The 19,870-nt window shown below is 33.1% G+C and overlaps 2 protein-coding genes across 3 annotated transcripts; one reads left to right on the top strand and one right to left on the bottom strand.

Moving 5' to 3' along the window:
- The first annotated feature begins 3,364 nt into the window (after positions 1 to 3,364).
- Positions 3,365 to 19,415, top strand: LOC143195903 (uncharacterized). 2 transcript variants are annotated; one of them, XM_076403416.1, is made up of 7 exons: positions 3,365 to 3,475; positions 5,952 to 6,016; positions 6,069 to 6,161; positions 9,424 to 9,537; positions 9,602 to 10,309; positions 15,536 to 15,905; positions 19,116 to 19,415. In XM_076403416.1, exons 1-7 carry the CDS (start codon positions 3,436 to 3,438, stop codon positions 19,286 to 19,288), a joined length of 1,563 nt encoding a protein of 520 aa, XP_076259531.1. In that variant the 5' UTR covers positions 3,365 to 3,435; the 3' UTR covers positions 19,289 to 19,415. The 2 variants fall into 2 exon arrangements, with proteins under 2 accessions (XP_076259531.1, XP_076259532.1); XM_076403417.1 differs by lacking the exon at positions 15,536 to 15,905.
- On the bottom strand, positions 6,244 to 8,443 carry LOC143195735 (uncharacterized). The gene is made up of 3 exons (XM_076403169.1): positions 8,330 to 8,443; positions 8,108 to 8,285; positions 6,244 to 6,368 (listed from the first exon to the last, which is right to left on the bottom strand). The coding sequence occupies exons 1-3, from the start codon at positions 8,441 to 8,443 to the stop codon at positions 6,313 to 6,315; spliced, it is 348 nt and encodes a 115-aa protein (XP_076259284.1). The 3' UTR covers positions 6,244 to 6,312.
- Positions 19,416 to 19,870: the final 455 nt, after the last annotated feature.

The raw sequence follows: 19,870 nt of genomic DNA, 5'->3' as shown, positions 1-19,870 counted from the left end.
GAACGTAATATAATAAAGACTGAACTAATTCGGAATAAAAAAATGGACAAATTAGTAAACTAGTACTCTTAAATAATCTAAGCAATATTTTACCAAAATTAGAATTAATCTCATTGGTGCTCTGTTCAGTTAATCTTGCGCCAAAAATATTAAAAAATCATTATTTTACACAATCCCGAATTATAAAAGATAACCCTTCTAATATATCTGAGACAAAGTACAGTAAGGTTTAGTACTATTTTGTTAACGCTGAGTGTATACTAGGGGTGTCCGAAAAAAATATCGAATTTTTTTTTGCAATACGTATAAGGAATATCGATATTTTACAAAAAAATATTTAAAGGTTTCTCAAAAATTATATTTAATTTATTCTGAAAAAATATCGATATATCGGTCAAAAAAATTTTGTCAAAAATATCGATATTTGTTTTTTTAATTTCGATATTATGACATATCGAAATTTTTTCTGCACTCCTAATGTATACGTTAAGGATTTTTTTAAATTATGTATTCAACTCGCTATTGATTAGCAATTCAACTTAGAAAACCTCAAATGAAATCAGATCGAACTAAACGTAATCGAAAATATACGTTACTAATTTTGTATTGTCACCCTATTCGGTTAAATATTGTATTATGATGGTAAATAAAAATATGCATCGATATAGCAGCATTTAGGAAATTTACTTGTCAAGGTCAAGAATTGTTAATTGATTGATAACTAGTAAAATTATTTTTCACAAAATATACAATAAAAATATTTGCGGTTATGCTTCAAATTCTTTTTTACAAATACTAAATTATAAAATGAAAATAAAAATTCTTCTTCACAGCCATTCGAACTCAGCTATTGTATTCTTCCTTTTCTCTCTCAAAATTAGTACTAGAACAAAAGAATACTATAAAATCCCGGAAGCGTGCATTTTAATGAAGTACTAATTAGCATTTTCAGTCGACTACTATTTTAACTATCGAATAGTTGGAATATCCTATGACTATCAACCGTTTTGACTGCTTTTTATTTGATAAATAATGAAAAGACTTTTTTGGTACAGCAGTTTATGAATTATATCCATTCATTATTTGACAAACCTAAAAATATTCTATAGATAACAATACCAAAATCTTTTATTCAAATTCTATTGGTCTGCAATTGATGACGTATTGATGTTAAATAAAAAAAAACTAGTTGTCTTTTCGTCTGCCACTTCTTCGTTAGCTCTCTTAGAGGGCTTTCATTGGAGCCCTTTTATTTGTTAATTGTGGCTAATTCACTCTGCGCCCTGACTGCTCACAGTTGGCGATTTCAGCTAGATTTTCTTGTGAGACTTTAATTTGGGTCTTTTGGTAATTAGAGGATTAGAATTTTTTTTTCTTATTCCGAGATGACCAGCTAGAACCAAATGGTCTTCTGCTGATGTCGCTTCGGGTTCGGGATAGTGAAGTGTTTTGCGGGCAACGGAGACCCTGGGTTAGGATTGGGATTGTCGTAGTTGGTTTACTCCCGAGGTTTGCGGATGGAAGGCGCCTATAAAGAATCTTACACTGAGTATGTTCGTGAAATTTTTCACAAACAGGACACCTGATTCGAGGTGAGTTTTGACGTTCCTCATAAACCATGCGGCATTGAGTAACGGGCGAACTTTTTTGGATTGGAACACTTGGAGTAGTTCAAGTTGTCCTTCAGAGACATACCTGTACCACACATGTGCTCCGTAGAGGTAGACTAGATGGACTAGCATCTTGTACAGAGTCGCTTTCTGGGGGCTAGGGACTTGGTGGTGTCTGTCGCGAATAGCGTCCGGACTATAACCGGTTGTGAAAAAAGCGGTATCATTTGCATAAAATGCTGTGTAGGTATGTTGTGGACTGGAAAATGAGCCATATAGAGGTTGAATAGGGCTGGGACTAGTGGAGCACCTTGCAGGACTCCTGCGGAAAACTGTTTACGAGAGGAGACTGCGTCACCGATCCTCACTTGAAAGGACCTACCGTCCAAGTATGAATCTATCATGGAGATTAGGTAATTCGGCAGACCAAGCTGTTTTGCTTTGAATATTAGACCGTGGTGCCATATTTGATCGAAACCTTTGGAAACATCTCTAGTTTTTCATCCTTTTCTTAATGCCTGGTGGATTGTTGCTGCGACGCGAGCAATTTGATGAAGACTTGAATATGATTAGAATACTTAGGTTCGAGCTATTTAAGGTGGGATTTATGTCATCTTCAATCACCTTCTCTTCGATCGAAAACATGATCAAATATTGAACGACAATATACCGGAAAGACCCAAAATACTGCCATAAAGCTACAAAATTACGGATATCATAAAAGCGATATTTTCGGAAATGAGTGATAGAATTTCACCAACATAATTAGCAATTTTCTCATTTATCTCTCCGATATCCTGAACACTGATGCACCACTGGAAATATAATGGTTAAATAGACGAGCAGCCACTGATGTGTCCGATGCAAAATCCACCGGAGTTCAGTGATAAATTTCATCTCCGCACATCAGAAATGAACCGATCCAACTTTGGAAATATGAAAACTTTCCATGTGCGCTGTATCTATTAAGTTATCTTGTTCCAATCTAAAGTTCGCCGTGCGCGAGACCTCATTGAAAAATTATTTCAGTTCTAGGAAGTTCAGCGTTCATATCGAACCGCCGGATTGGGTCTTGCGAGATCTATCTGGTAAATATAGTTTCTTTGCTTCTTCGATATAAGTATAAATTATTTAAAAGATAATGGTTTGACAGTAGTAGTTACGTTTTAGTGACATTCCACGTAGATAAAACTAGAAACAGATTTTCTACTAACTTAATTTGATATACAATATTAAATGTATTACTCCTTCCTTTGCGCAAATGAATCCCCTAAGCACAAGTTAGTTTAAAAATATTTATTAACCAAACAGCCTAAATTACACGGAAATGTAATTTTATCTGGACTGGGCCTACAGTTTTATCGTGGGCTCCGAATCACGGTCCTCCGCATTAAGTCAACCGACTGGCAAGTGACCATCTTAGAAATCATCTCAGAAGACATCCGGTCTTACCCAGACTGGTTACTGGCGTGACTAGGATCATGTTCCTTATCGGATTTTGCACTCTTGCCTAAAGACAATCACAAATGTTAAACAGTCACAGACATAAATTTACGACCATGCTCCAACAGGATTTGTACCCACGACTATCGCAACGGTAAGTGGACAGTCGTATCACCGCTACCGTTGAATACCGCCGTTGAATTGATTGAAAGGAAACAATTTTTTTAGTAACATAGCGAGACTATCGCTAAATATTCATTCAAATAATTCCGAGTATGACATTTTTTTATAAAAATAAAAATCCACTTGGTACTGAACAATCTTTGTTTTAACTACTTTTATTCCGTTCGTTGTATAGTGAATATATCTTAAAACCTTGACGATGTCTTTTGCAAGAGCTGAAAGATTTCACGATGAATCAGGTAAAATATTACTAGCAAAAATGTATTAATCATTCTAATTTAAAAAATATATCTTATAAAATTATATATTAACTATTTGTTATACTTTCCAAACTTAGAAACAGAAAATGATAAAAGAGCGGTGAAATGAGTTAAAAATTATTGTATTTTACTTCGCTGGTTTTCTGGTATGAAGAGTCTGTCACGATTATCTTCATATATGGATACTTTCGACATATCCCTACTTTTCCTTTCGTCGAATGATACTGGCTTTTTTATTTTATTCAAACATGGTTCTAATAAACTGACGCCTTACCAATATACGAAATTATCTTCGGTTTCTTAGAAATGCCTCTCGTCGTATAATCAATGTCCATTGTGTGAAATGGATACACCAGAATATTATTCATCACTCGTTTTCTTATATTCCAGCATGTTTTTATATAATCTTAAGTTTCCTCCGAGACCTCATTGAAAAATTATTTCAGTTCTAGGAAGTTCAGCGTTCATATCGAACCGCCGGATTGGGTCTTGCGAGATCTATCTGGTAAATATAGTTTCTTTGCTTCTTCGATATAAGTATAAATTATTTAAAAGATAATGGTTTGACAGTAGTAGTTACGTTTTAGTGACATTCCACGTAGATAAAACTAGAAACAGATTTTCTACTAACTTAATTTGATATACAATATTAAATGTATTACTCCTTCCTTTGCGCAAATGAATCCCCTAAGCACAAGTTAGTTTAAAAATATTTATTAACCAAACAGCCTAAATTACACGGAAATGTAATTTTATCTGGACTGGGCCTACAGTCAATAGGATGTTAAGGGTATTTTAAAGTATCTGTATGCATCATGATAAGTTATTAGTGTCTTAACTACTATACTAACTACTGCCTTAGCACTTAGGCTAGTATATTCATTTAAATTCCGTTCCAAAATCCATTACCCAGAGATTTATTCATTGTATTAACTGTTTGTATATATTCTGAACTACTAACGACATGCCATTAATTAAAATGTTTTCCATTATTTTCTACAACTTTTACCATCTTTACCGGCAATATGATGACATCAGATCGAAAGAACAAAGTTACTTTGACAACGACTCAGTAATCCTATCACTTTCGCACTTCCTATGGGAGACAGACTCGAAATTACAAATTACCATTCAGGTCATGTAATAGCTATTTTCCTCTTTTTTTATCTTTATCGATTACTTTGCATACCTAAAATCAGTAGAATCATCAACTGAATTATCTCTGAAAGTTCATTGAGAGTTTGAGCTGGGTTTACTTCCAACAAGACTTGCAATTAATTGTCTTGCAACTTGTTTGATCCTACGGGTCGTTCCCACTTATTACCATCAAAAACACCACTTTTATATTGTGGAAACCAAAAAGCGATACTTGGAATATGGCGCAGCAAGATCGTCATAAGTTTCTAAGAGTTTTTAATACAATTTTGAAAATTTCATGGTAAAAATCATGAATTTTAAGATCCTGAATCAATATGGCTAATATGACTCAATAATGTTAATTAAAAAACTATTATTTTATGTGGAGAAGTTTTAAAACAACAAATTCTGGTTTGGTTTATGTTGGGTAGTTTAATAGTTGTTTACAATGCTACTTCATATTTTCACCACTGTATAGTAAATGATAAAATACACGCAAAATTACAAGTAACAATTAATAAGATCTACAAATGAATAAGAGGCAGTAAAATACAGATTAATAGCTCCAGATATGTCCATATTAATTTGGCGTTGCGGCGAAATGACGAAAACCTAATTATATCGCTTGACGGATGCCAGATTCCTCAAGCAAAATCAGCTAAATACCTCTTTAGTATCCATCTCTATGGTAATTTATGTTCTGCTCTATGTCATGTTGGATATAAAATAGAACAGTCTAGACGGTACTGCTTAGAGTTACACTAAAACATTAAACAACTAGTAATCTAACGCAACCAAAATATAACTCTACATCTAATTACCAAAGCTTATGTCTACATCACCATCGAAGATCTGTACGATGACCTTGAAATCAAATGATTATACGAAGTGATCCAAGATATCGCCTTCAAACATGAAATAAGGTTGATAAACCTCAGCAACATGGAAAGAATATAGCTACTGGACAACACACTAGAAATCATAAGATTGAAGCGAACCAAACCACATGAACTTGTATAGCCTTTAATTGTAGTTCAAGTTTAATTCAAGTAGTTTAACTTTAACTCAAGTAGTTTAGTTTTATTTTAATTTGGGTAATATATACTGATATTCAGATTATAACATAATAATATTCAGTGGTACCAATGACCAAACTGGGGTAATATCTATGTTAATCACTCAACAGTGGAGTGAAGGTAAAGGTCAAGCAGTGGGTACACCCCAGATCAAAAAATATTTATTAACAGAAAGAATATGTTTTACCTTGAATTATTATTATTAAAGATTATTAATAACTGAAAACGATATTTCTTTATAGGTGAAATACTTCCTTTTACTCACCAAAATCCCATCAAGAACTGTAATAGACAACCAACGTGGATGGTGAGTTAAATGTTATTTAATGTTAGTTATTAAATGTTGATGATGGTTTTAGAAATTAAATGCAAATGATGCTGTGCACAAATGCAAGAAAAACTACAAACACAATCTTAACAGAGCTATAAGTGAAAATAATAATATGAAAAAGGTAGGTTTTTTACTCCATAAAGTTTACAATAAAATATTTACAGCCTTGTATGACTTCAACATCTTTGAAAAGTTTCTATGATCCCCCTTTAATATATTTTTGCCAAAAAATTCAACGTTTTTCACACAGTTTGCCTTCCAATGCATGCTGATCAGGCATCTCTTTCCCATTCAGGCATATTTTTTTCAATTTCCCAGATATAGGACGCTGAAAATTTGATATATTTGAAAAAAATCGAAGACATCACATATTTTAGTGATTTACGAAAACAATAAAATAGATAGCGAGTTGGAAAATAATTTTCTCTATCTTGAAACTAAGATATCATTTATTCTGAGAGGCTTTCGGTTTTTTTAAATTGTCTATTCCATTAGTTTAGCCATTAACGTGCTCTTTAAGATGATAAAAAATTTGAATAGTTAGTGCAGTTTGTAAGGAACAATCCTTAAGGTGGTAATCCATTCTAGAACCTTGAAAAAAAAAGGTTTTCTTCGCATTTCCAAAGATTTTAGAATATGATCTTAAGAGGATTTTTCAAAATATACATTGTTTTCCCAGATATAGCTGTTTTAACGAGGATTAATATAATATACATCTTCGAAATCGAATATCATATAATCTCATATATTATTGTATTAATCTTTAAATACTTTAATATTTATTAACTTTAAAATATTTATAAAATTACTGATGACAATTCATGATTTCTTAAATTTGTTCTATGCGGTCCATTTTTGTAAATTAAGTAGTTAGTGTTATTATAACTAACGCATATTTTCATTAGTTCATTTATGTATTTATTATCTTTAACTTTTATCCATATTTCACCCCAATATATATATATGAATATATATAAATAATATATATATATGAATATATATATATATGAAACCTGAAATGAATCAAGACTACAAATATTTACAGATTTTTTAAGAACCTTTAGAATTACTTCTAACACAAATATATATTATGTCTCTAGAATCATATCTATTACTAAATTAATTAGGTTTTACTCAAGAAAAAGCTCTCTACTTGTTTTGGTTATCTGGCAAACAATGAAAACAGACATTTCTTTTTATTCTCCAACTTTATCTACGCTAGGAAATCTTCGCATGTCGGCTATTTTTTCACAACTGTATATAGGTTCTGATGAAGCGGATTCCTTAATTTGTTTGTGTCTATCAAAGACGTAAAATGTAGCATGGCATTTACATGATCATACTATTCTTAATAATTTTTTATCCTAATTTGTCATACCTCTAGTATTTTCAAAATAACGGAAATAACCGAGAGTAACACTGCTTAAAAATAAATAACTTCGTCTAACAGGGTGTTATTCACTTTCCGTTTTACTATGGCTTAAAATATAGAATTTTGAAATTTGATTTCCGATTAAAAATTGTTCTTCCAGAATTTTGCGGTAAAATACTATCAAATTTTGACCTTAAGAACTGTGCGTCCGTGGTTGATTTACATGCATACAACAGAAGTATCTCCAGTGTATTACCATTTAGTGTATTACCACAAGTTCATTCGCCACCAGAGGGCGAGACTGACTATATGAGTAGCAGGAAATCATATGTTATTAATAATAATAGTAGTAATAAAAATACTAAAAGAATGCAATAAAAGTTTAAAAATACATCCTATTTAAATACGAGTATATATAAAATTTATATTGCAAATACTATTTCACAGAAGAATTCATAGAACAACAATTTTCATACAATACAATATTATACCACCAATATATTAAAACGTAATATAACAAATCTAACCCAAATCTTATGCCTTATACCCTGTAAGAGTGTGTGGAAGGATATCTTACATCCCTTAACAAGCTGCATGTCCCTAATTCTTTTATGTATACTTTCCAGAGAGACAAGTTTCTCTGTAATAAATGTATTAAATTATGTTTGAGTCAATAAAATAGTTTCTGTACTTACTATTCTTATACATTTCGTATATTTGGTCTCGAATAGAGCCAATATCTAAATGGTCAAGATTCGTCACCCACTTTGTATGTAGACGGGTTTTCTTGGGTGAATCTAACGTATTATTCTTCATTTTGTAAGCGATGTTATTCACAGTACCCACAATAATATTTAGCACGGCAGTAATCCGCTGAAGAACATTTTCAATAAAATTATAAGGACTTCAATAATTACCTCTCTAACGGAATTTACCGGCAAAAGGGTGCCTCCGTTATCTCTTTCCTTTTCAAAATAACCTATTAAAGCCGCAATCAATTTGTGACACTGAATATCTATTAGTTTCGGCATTTTTAAACAAAGTAATATGATATAACTAATACTTTGAATAATTTAGCGTACATCTGACAACCGGACGGCGACCAACTGTCAAACGTATGCAAAATTCTTGAAAGCAATAGCGATAAGAGGTTCTAACCCTTACCTATAAATTATTGTGGCTGTAATTTTTAGATATAGTATAATTTTAAAATAAATTATATTTGGTAACATTTTTGTTCAATTATTTTATTTAGATTAAATTTTTTTGTATGTCAAAGCCAAACTGAATTAAAACTCAAAGTTGATGCGGCCACATTGTAATGTTTAGACGTCACAAATATCCACGACGCATTACAAAAAAAACTTTGAATAGACTATATGTTTCAAATCAGTTACATATACTTAACATTATAAAAGACAATTTAAATAACAATTGGAAACCTCATCCCTGTTAAGCAATTCCCTTTCACATGTTGTTTTATAATCACGCTGTGTTAAATGTCCATAACAAATCCTTTTCCTTTTATTCAAGACCTTACAAGCGATTCCTAGTAACACCTGAGATGTCTTCAGATATAAACAAATCATTTTAAATAAAAAGAACTATAAAATAATTCTACAGGAAGTATACAAACACCAAAAAAGTCCAAAATATTCAGTAGCTTCTTCACTATTTCCACTAAATATAAGCACACGTAAGAATTGGACATGGCAGTGCGTCAGCCAGGTCCAATGAAAATAAAATCTAAATTATTATTTTGTATATTTTCTGTCACCGATATGACGACTATGCCTGGTTGCTTTATTTGAGCATATTTCGTTTTATTAAAATTTACTTATTTGTAGTGCCTATTACACACAAGTATTGGGTCTAAAAAGTCTTCCTCTATATAAACTTTAACCGTTCCAAATTTCACGCCTCCATGTGTCCCCATTTTCCTTGAAAATGGAAGCAAAAATTTCGCTAAATTACTATATAGAAGAAGATGCTAACATATATTTTATTATAGAGAAAACTGCACAATAAAAGAACTAGTGAGTACATCCCCATTAACTCAGATAGAAGCAAGAGCAAATCAGAAAAAATGTCAGTAAATTCCCGTCTAAGGCTTTCGGACTGTAGAGTATGTAACATATGTCGAATAATCTAACAACAAGGTACTAATGATTTCAATAAATTTCATATAGGCTCCATCTTTCATGACCAGGCCGAAAATCATCCATCGCTGCGTCTCAAACACACCAAAAAGACCCGACAGCTTTCAACGTAGACATTCGATTAAGCGGAAATCTCTTCGGATAACGAAGAAAACCAAAGATGACAAATTAGTTAGTGAAAATATAGATAAATCACGCCCAATAGATAAACCGATAGTCACGGAGGAAGAAATGCCCACAGAGAATCTTCTTAATCTATCAAATAACGCATTAAGAACTACGAAAGATGAAAGCAATCAGATACGGCCACAAATCCGAAGAGACAGGACCTTCATCGTGGAGAATAAAGTTGTTCCCGAAAAGAAAACCGAGAAGCTCGAAACGTCAGTCATCGATGAATCCGAGCTGGACGACGATTCCATCGTAACGCCGCTGACCGACTCACTTCAATATATTGACCCCAGCGATGAAAACGAGGCAGAACCCGAGAAGAAATTCGATCTTCAACAGTTCCTCGAAGAAAGAAGAAGTAGCGCGAGTGAAACCGAGCGATGGGTCACTATCGTTACTCAAAGTTTATTGGAGGCGAAAACTTTTCTGGGCAACGACCTTTCCGAAGCCGACGATCCGGATCAAGTTTCCGTCGTAGGTAACTTTATCGATGATGAATATGATTCTTATTTGGACTCAAACGGTATGGCTACCTTATGGGACATTGGAACTGATAACTTGTACCATGTACGTATTCTAATTTTTTAAAATTATTATTTAATTGTTAGATTGTTACTAGTCGTTTTCCGACTAACCTACAATTTGTCTTTATGATAACTTAAATCTAGGTATATAACTAGGAGGACCCATTGGCCTTATCTCAGTATCTGGTGAAATAATGTTTATATGTTACATGTCACTGCACTATTTTTGCTATTTACACTACACTACACAAGATCAGATGGTTTGGTACTTTTGAGTCTGTATCCTGCTTTCTTGGCAACCAAAATTTGCAATACTTAAATATTCTTATCAGAATATAGTCTTTCTTCATGCCCCCTTGCAATTCTCTTGATTTCTTGACTGAGTGTGGGTATCTGAAGGTCTCGCTGTAGGTAGTCAGTCTTGTAGTATTTGGGTGCGCCCAAGATGCTTCTCAGGACTCTCTGAAAAACTTGTATTTTGTTTATGTTACTCTTTGCAGAAAATCCCCATAATTTAACTCCGTATGTCCATATAGGTTTCAGTATTTACTCAGCAATATCAATTTATTATGTACCGATAATTGTGATTTTCTTCCAAATAGCCAATATATTTTCCTGTATTTCAATTCCAGTTGTTTTCTTTTCTTCTTTATGTGTTCATTCCAGCGAAGTTTTGCATCAAAATTCATTCCGAGGTATCAAGCATTATTGCTATATGAAACGATAGTATTATTTAATGTTATTGGTGCTTGTACGGTCTGATTGTTAGGTGAACTGCACATTCACAGGTTTACTTTTGTTAATTTTTATTTTCCAAGATCGTGTCCAATTATCCATATTGTCACTTACCTGTTGTAATTTTCGTGTGGCTTTTTCACTATTTTCTCCGACAGCTATAATTGCAGTATCATCAGAAAACGTAGCCATCGCAATATTCTCCATTTATAGTATATTACAAGTATAGAGTAGATAAAGCATTCCAGAACACTTCCTTGTGGTACGCCTGCTTTAGTTTCTTCTATTGTAGAGTAAACTTTTTCTTGTTTAACTCTAAACATTCCGGTTGTAATGTACTATTTTAGTAGTTCGGTATGTTGTTTTGGTAGCATTTTCTGTAGTTTATGAACAAGGCCTTCATGCCAAACATTATCTAAGGCTTATGCAAAATAAGAATATAGCTGAACATACTTTTTCCACTTTCGTAGGCCTTTTCAATAGCATCTGTTACTCTGTGGATCTGGTCAATTGTTGAATGATTGTTAACAAACCCAAACTGGTGTGTTGGTATTAGGTTTTCTTTCTATGATCGATTTTATTCTTTTCAACAGGAGATTTTCAAAAACCTTAGATATTACTAGTAGCAGTAATATAGGTCTATAGACTTTTATTTCATTTGGTATATTCTAAATTAATTAAATTCTATATGACTCTATATGTAGGTAGGTATTAAATTAACCCTTTCAGTGTATTTGTCCTTCCAGAGAGACACTGCAATAAATGTCCCTGAAGTACACATCTGTCATTTTTTCGAGAAATAATTATATTAATTAGCTTATTTGCTTTATATGCCTTACTGCATGCAAAATGCATGCTAAAAGTATTTATTCACAAAAATATGATAAAAACAAACGTTAATTTAAATGAAACTTTGAAAAACTATTTCTACCCTTTATCAGAGACAGATAATCCTTAGTGCAATAATACATAGGTTGAAAAGTCAGAGGCCTAACACATAGATGGCGCTAGTTTTATTTCATTCACCGCTTTTCAATTAGTATTAACCTACAAGGAACCTGTTAATATTTGATGATATTCTACTCATAACTTTGTCAGTTATTGTGCTAAGAGTGATGCTATTTGGTTATTTTCAACATTGGATAAAAAGTTGCGTATTTTTATTTTACACTGCTTCTGGATAGAAAAAATACCGCTCAAACTAATGAAACGTGGCTGAAAAGAGTTATAAAATAATAATAAAGCGTTAGTTTGCTGAGTTTAAATGTGGTCGTAGAGACGCCGATGAAGCAGAACGCAGTGGACGTCCAAATGAGGTGGTAACATCATAAAATATAAAATAAAACACGAAATCGTTTTGAGTTGTCGAAAAGTGAAGTTTCACGGCTTAAATAACATCGTAGAGACATCAAAAGAACGTGTTGGTTTAGAATTTGACTATAAGAAAGCTCTGTGTAAAGGAAGTGCCGCGTTTGCTCACTGTTGATCAAAACCAAAAACATGTTGATGATTCTGAGCAGTGTTTGACCATGTTTTAACGCAACAAACAGAAATTTTTACCTCGATATGTAACAATGGATGAAACATGGATTCCTCACTTCATCTCACATATTCTCTATATTGAGAAGGGCAATACGATCAATAGTGAATATTATATAGCGTTATTGGAGCGTTGGAAGGCCGAAATTGCTAAGAAACGAGCGCATATAACAAAGAAAAACATTTTCTTTCGTCAAGACAAAACACCGTATCACAAGTCAATCAAGACAATGGCCAAAGTACATGAATTGAACTTAATTTACACTACCAGATTACATTACTCCCCCTTCCACCGTATTCACCAGATTTAGCACCCAGTGATTACCGACTGTTCGCAGACCTAAAACAATTCTCACCGGTAAGAAATTTCGCTCGAATGAAGAAGTTATCGCTGAACTATTTTGAGGCAAAAGATAAATTGTTCTAAAAAAAGGTGGTTTGAAATATTAGAGCGGCGCTCGAATGATTGGGTAGCTCCGATGGAGATTGCGTTGATGAATATAACCAATTTTGAACAAAAAAAAAACGCGTTTTCTTTGTTACATCCGGAACTTTTCAGCCCATGTGTTAGATATGTATTTTTTTTTCATTGACAATAGGAATATGCCATTATATCTCTTTTCTACAAAAAGCATTGCCTTCATTTTTGTTCCTTGTGTAAACAGATGAACCTTCGTCCGATACTGCCTCAGGAAAAATAGCAGTTGTGCTAAGTCTAGACGTGGTGAAATAAGCACCGAAGACGGTGAACGCAGTGGACGCCCAAAAGAGGTTGTTACTGACGAAAAGTTGTTAAAAAAATGATTTTGAATTACCGTAAATTGAAATTGAATGAAATAGCGGACACTCTAAAGATATCAACGGAACATGTACATCATATCGTTCACGAATATTTGGGTATAAGAAAGCTCTGTGCAAAGTGTTATGATTCGGAGCAGTGTTTGAAGATGACTAAGCGTAATAAAATCGAGTTTTTGCATCGATATGTGGCAATGGATGAAATATGGCTCTAAAATTACACACGATGAACCCGCTCCAAAGCGTGGGAAAACGCAACAGTCGGCTGGCAAAGTTATGGCGTCTGTATTTTAGGATGCGCATGGAATAATTTTGTTCGACCATCAAGAGCGATATTACATAGTGTAATTGGACCGTTTGAAGGAAGAAATCGCCAAAAACGGCCGCATTTGAAGAAAAAGAAAGTGCTGCTTCACCAAGATAATTCAGTGAAAATTATTGCAAAAGTCCATGAATTGGGCTTCGAATTGCTTCCTCGTCTATCGCATTCTCTAGATCTGCCCCCCCAGCGACTATTTCCTGTTCTCAGATCTTAAAAGAATGCTCACTGGGAAGAAATTTTCGTCGAATGAAGAGGTGATCGTCGAAACTGAGACCTATTTTGAAGCAAAATCAATTTTATTGAAAAGTTGGAGGGCCGTTATAATCAGTGTATCACCCTTGAAGGGAATTATGTTGAACAAAGAAAACTAATTGTGCCAAAGAAATGTGTTTTACTATGGTAGGCCGGGAACTTTTCAAATGACCTGTTATATTGACTGTGTTATGCTGCTGAAAGGACTATAAGTTATATTTCATTATACTGTACGCTTCGCTATGCAATGCTTCAGACAATAGATTGGTGAAATATATGATCACTGAATGATCGACAGTATCCACAATAATGATAATATATTAACTAAGAGAGACCAACGAACACTATAAAATATTATGGCCAGTCGAAATAAAAACTACTGCGCCAAAACTGACAGCAGAACTCAACACTCATTTAAGTAGTACCGTTTCGGTAAAAACAGTACGATGGGATCTCCACAAAACAAACATTCATGGAAGGGTTGCGATTAGTTAGATTATGTTTTATGTTATTTTTCATTTTATTATTTATTGTTTAATTATATAACGGAACCAATATTGAGCTGCGAAATAAGTGGTGGAATGATCATGATATCAAGTGTAAACGACTTGATGATTGGAAAAATGTGGTGTCTATTCCAAGAAAAATGTAATGCAAGTGGTGGCTAAATACCTTATTAATAAATGAATATTGTATATATGTTAAGTGCTTTTTCTGCAATTTTGTGTTAAAATAATAATTTCACCCCTTTGAGGTTTTTGAGTGAAAACTAAACCAAGTGATTTTTACAAGACCCTTTTTGTCTATAATATATTTTAAATATAATACACTAAAATGTATTTACCAAATTCAAATTAAATTATATTAACCTAAACTAAAGTCAATACTCTTTAAAAAAGTTGTGTGATTTGGTTCGCTTCAAACTTTTCATTTCTTGGTGCTGTGATTTAGTCACCTTGTTCCATATTTTACGACGAAATCTTGGATAGTTTCGTGAATCCATTTGATTTTAGGGCCATCGTGCAGTTCTTTGTTTGGTTGCGTGGCACTAAGCATCGTAAATTAATCGAAGCATTTTGTTTTGAACAACGGTTGGATTACTAATTGGTTTAGTGGAACCCCCAATTTATACCCTTTAGGTTCAAATTGGCTTTATTAATAACTAATAAACCAATCTCCTTTATTTAAGGTTAAGCTGAGAGTGTCTTCCGACATAATTAGTATTGTAATATATATATATATATATATATATATATATATATATATATATATATATATTACAAAACTAATTATGGCGTTGGAGAGTGTTCCAAATACTGTTTATTTTGTTTGTTGTTGAGATATTAGTGAGCACTACCCTTCGGAACCACAGGACAAATTTTTAAGACTTGCGAAAGCTCTTCCATCCAAGACTTTATGAATGGTTACAGATCTTCCAGTAAATAACGATAATTTTTTCTCTATGAAATAGCATTGAATAAAAAACCCAAAAATAATTTCAAAGATTTTTCCAGGAAGAAAATTTGATAGACTATATTGTAACAAATTGTAAAATCTTGTTGTGGAAATGTTATACATCTAACACAATTTATTAACGAAATATATATATATATATACTTACAGATATGTAATTCCCTAGTAAGTTCATATTCCAGTAAAGGGACGAAGGATAGTGGCGATGAGTTACAGCAAGTAAATGAAGAAAGGACACCAGATAGAAACATTTTAAGAATACCTTCTGTCAACGAAGAAAGGACACCAGATAGAAATGTTTCAATAAGACAGTCTGTCAATGAAGAAAGAACAGCAGCTAGAAATATATCAAGAAGACTTTTTGTCGATGAAGAAAGGACACCAGATAGAAATATATCAAGAAGACTTTTTGTCGATGAAGAAAAGACAACAGATAGAAATATTTCAAGAAAACTTTTTGGGAAAACTTTAAACCGAGATTTAGAATTAATCGTTAAAACAGTCATAGCCGAATTGAAAGGTTAGTGGTAATTGATAAGAATATATTTAGAGACCTATAAGTTAGTTAAAGGATTCTTTTAATTGAAACACTATTGTGAAAAATCAGCATAATGTATTTTGTTCAAAGAATTGTCCATCGATAGCCAATTTACGGATTCCATCTTTGAAGCTATTTATGAATAGATCCATTTTTGGTATCTTCATAAAACAAGAAATAATCAGAAAGACTAAGGTCTGGCGAATATGATTACAGAAAATTAAACTCATCCCACCAAAAATGAGCATTAGTTAGAAAGCATGGATATTCACTCGACTTTGACATTAATATTGGTGCATGATCAGGTGGTCCCCATTATTTTTCTCCCATTCAATTATCGTTATGCATTTTTGCCACTTTTCATCACCAGATTTCGCCGTTGAAGTAGGCCTTTGTCGAAACGCCTTTCAATGTCCCTTGGCTTTAATTCATACGGCACAACATATCCAAGAATTAGAATAATTCCCATGGTATTCAAACGCCTAGTTTTCTGTTTTATTCCCAACAATTCCGCATGCCGTGTTGAAAGAATGATATTGGTTTGGCGGAAAGCATCGCTGATTTTCCACACTTTTTGAGCATTTCAAAAATATTTGCAAGCCAAGCGATGCTGTCTCATTCTAAATAAGTGAAAATCAGAATGCTCTATGTCTGATAAATATGGTCAGTGTGGCAGAATACTTTCAGCGTGTCGCTGAGCTTTGTATAGAATAAACGAACTTGAAAAAGAATGAATTTGAGTATGTTACTCGCTACTTCTGTTATTTGCAGCAATACGCCATTCAATTTGTTCAATTGATATCGGTAAACATTTAAAGGAACAATTTTATTTGGTTTTAGCAACTGTTAATACACTACAACTTGCCAATCTTACTATTTGGCCAGCACAACCTAATGGCCATGATTATTCTGCTTTGGCGTCGATATGGATAACTATCTCTATGTTCGACTTCTATCTGATTTTAATATAAATAATATAGTTAACTTATTTTGATTTCCTAAATGTAATTTAATGTATCTAATACTACATTCCCTCTTCTTTTACGTTAATTTTCTAACAGCTGTATTTATTTTGTTACTTCTCTGGAATTATAAATCTTTCCTAAATTAATATTAATTTTATATTAATTAAATCACATTTCAAAATCTTTAATTGAGTCAAATTTCAATTCTTCAATTTTTCTCCAACTAAGACTATCACTGCACTCGTAGTATATTAACAATCAGCTATGATTTCGATGACCGGAACCCGAGAAGATTCAGAAGCATATCCTGTGATATTTCTCCAAATTCTTACTTGTGCAGGTTTACTTTTTCTCTAAAATATAATCATGTATATTTTTTTTATTAATCTCTTCCAACTTCTACAATATATCCGTGGGCAATAAGTATTATTATATGATTTCAGTAAGTGATCTGCTGTACAACTTATAATCTAAATCTTATTCTAGATACTATTCTAACTTATTTTAAAGCCTATCCTAACTTTTTCTAAAGACTCTTCTAACTTATTCTAGAGATTATTAAATCTCACTCTATGTGTCTATTAATCAATTTGTATGGTAGTTTGCGTTTGAGTCTATGTACTACACTGCCATCGCGCACATTTAACTATTTGGCAAGTGCACTAATAGTGTTTCAAAGTAGTTCGCACTAACACTTCGAATCACACTAGTTATTGTTGGACAAACAGTTTGTTGCAGACGTCATATGGGGCATCGACGATGACTCGCAACACTTTATTCTGGAACCTCTGGAGGATGGCTATGTTAGATTTGCTAATTGTACCCAACAGTTCAATACCATAGGTTCAAATGGGCCTGAGTATTGACTTATACAGGAAAATTTAATGATAACTTATATTTACGCACTTTCAGCCAATTCATTTGGTTTAGTTTTAGCCCAAGCTGTTTGCGTTTTGTCACTATATCTTTTTCCCATATCAATAGTTGATCAAAATGCATTGTCTAAAATAAGAAATATAACTGACATTTACCTGGATTGTTTTGGATTGTTGTTCAAATTATATTTGCTTGATTATTATTGAATTACATTGAATACATACAATGTTAATGTTAATTAAAATCTTCAGAAAATATACAACAGAGAATAGGAGACAGCACATAAATTAAAACTAACTAAACAGATATTAAAATAAGAATAAAATAAACAAATTATAGTTTTATATCAGAGCTAGCGGTACTAAAGGTCTTACCAGCTTCAAGTGGTGAAATGAGCACCGATAACGGTGAACGCAGTGGACGCCCAAAAGAGTTGTTACCGACGAAAGCATTAAAAAAATCCACAAAATGACTTTGAATTACCGTAAATCGAAATTGAATGAAATAGCAGACACTCTAAAGATATCAACTGAACGTGTACATCATATCATTCACGAATATTTGGGTATGAGAAAGCTCTGTGCAAAGTGGGTACCGTGCTAGCTCATTTTTGACCAAAAACAACGACGAGTTTATGATTCAGAGCAGTGTTTGAAGATGATCAAGCGTAATAAAGCCGAGTTTTTGCGTCGATATGTGACAATGGATTAAACATGGCTCCATCATTTCACTCCGAAGTCCAATCGACAGTCATCCGAGTAGACAGCACACAATGAACCCGCTCTAAAGCGTGGAAAACACAACAGTCGGCTGGCAAGGTTATGGCGCTATATTTTGGGATGCGCATGGAATAATTTTCATTGACTACCTTGAAAAAGGAAGGACCATCAACAGAGACTATTACATAGCGTTATTGGACGGTTTAAGTGAGCTGCTTCACCTAGACAATGCTCTGTATCACAAGTCAGTGAAAACGATGGCAAAAATCCACCGTATTCTCCACATCTGGCCCCCAGCGACTATTTCCTGTTTTCTGATGTCAAAATTATGCCCTCTGGGAAGAAATTTTCGTCAAATAAAGAGGCGATCGCCGAAACTGAGGCCTATTTTGAAGCAAAGGACAAATCGTACTACATAAATGGTACTGAAAAGTTGGAGGGTCGCTGTAACTCTGTGTATCACCCTTGAAGGGAATTATAGTTGAATAAAAAAAAAATTTTGCCAAAAAATGTGTTTTACTATTGTAGGTCGGGGACTTTTCAATTGGCCTGTTAAAACAGTTTTATTATAATTATTGTTAAAACAAATTCAGAGTCAGAAATAACTAATTAGAACGAATCTGTTGTTGCAGGACAAATCAAGAGAGAAATTTACCGGAACACCAAAAGTAAATTGAAGGTCCTCATTGCACAAATTGTCAAATTGAAGTTAGATGCAGAACGAAGTACCGACGATATATGCGATCAGGCCTCCGGTATGCTAATTGATAAATTGGATCAACTTGTCAGAGAGTACTCTATATAGTAACAACATAAAAAATACCTATACAACGACGCGTTAAATGTTTGTGTACGGTTTTGTAATTGTGAAGTTTTTATTTGAGGCCGATGTATGGTTCCGTTTTAGGAACTAAAACAACAACAACAACAAAGATGGTAGTTTTATTTTTCCTATACACTCCTTGAAGCATTCGATCGGATTTTGTTTAAAAAAACTTACTTGATTTAAATTTCAATCGTGCCCAAATTTCACGCCTCCAGGTGGCCCAGTGTTCCTCAAACAGGAGGCAAAATTTTCGTTAAGGCAATTAATATATAAAACAAGATATATTGCAAAAGATATAGAAAGTCCAAAGATATAGTATATCCAAAGAAGTAGCGAACTTGCGTCATTAAGATATTTAATGTAATGCCTGCCACAATTTGTAAATTCGCTTTAGAATTTCGTTTAGAATTCGACAGAATATTTTCCTTCTCATTTTATTCCAGTTAAAAAAAGATACAATATTATCTGATATGTTCGATTACATAAACGAATAAGTCTGCAAAAGTCATTCGGTTGTCAAATGCTTGTAATTTTTTTCAAAATATTAGTTATAACATTTTG

This window comes from Rhynchophorus ferrugineus, unplaced genomic scaffold (assembly GCF_030347505.1).
Source record: "Rhynchophorus ferrugineus isolate W39M unplaced genomic scaffold, kcgeb_rfMv2 rfM4, whole genome shotgun sequence".
Classification (NCBI taxonomy): Eukaryota; Metazoa; Arthropoda; class Insecta; order Coleoptera; family Curculionidae; genus Rhynchophorus; species Rhynchophorus ferrugineus.
This window is presented reverse-complemented; position numbering and strand designations above follow the sequence as displayed.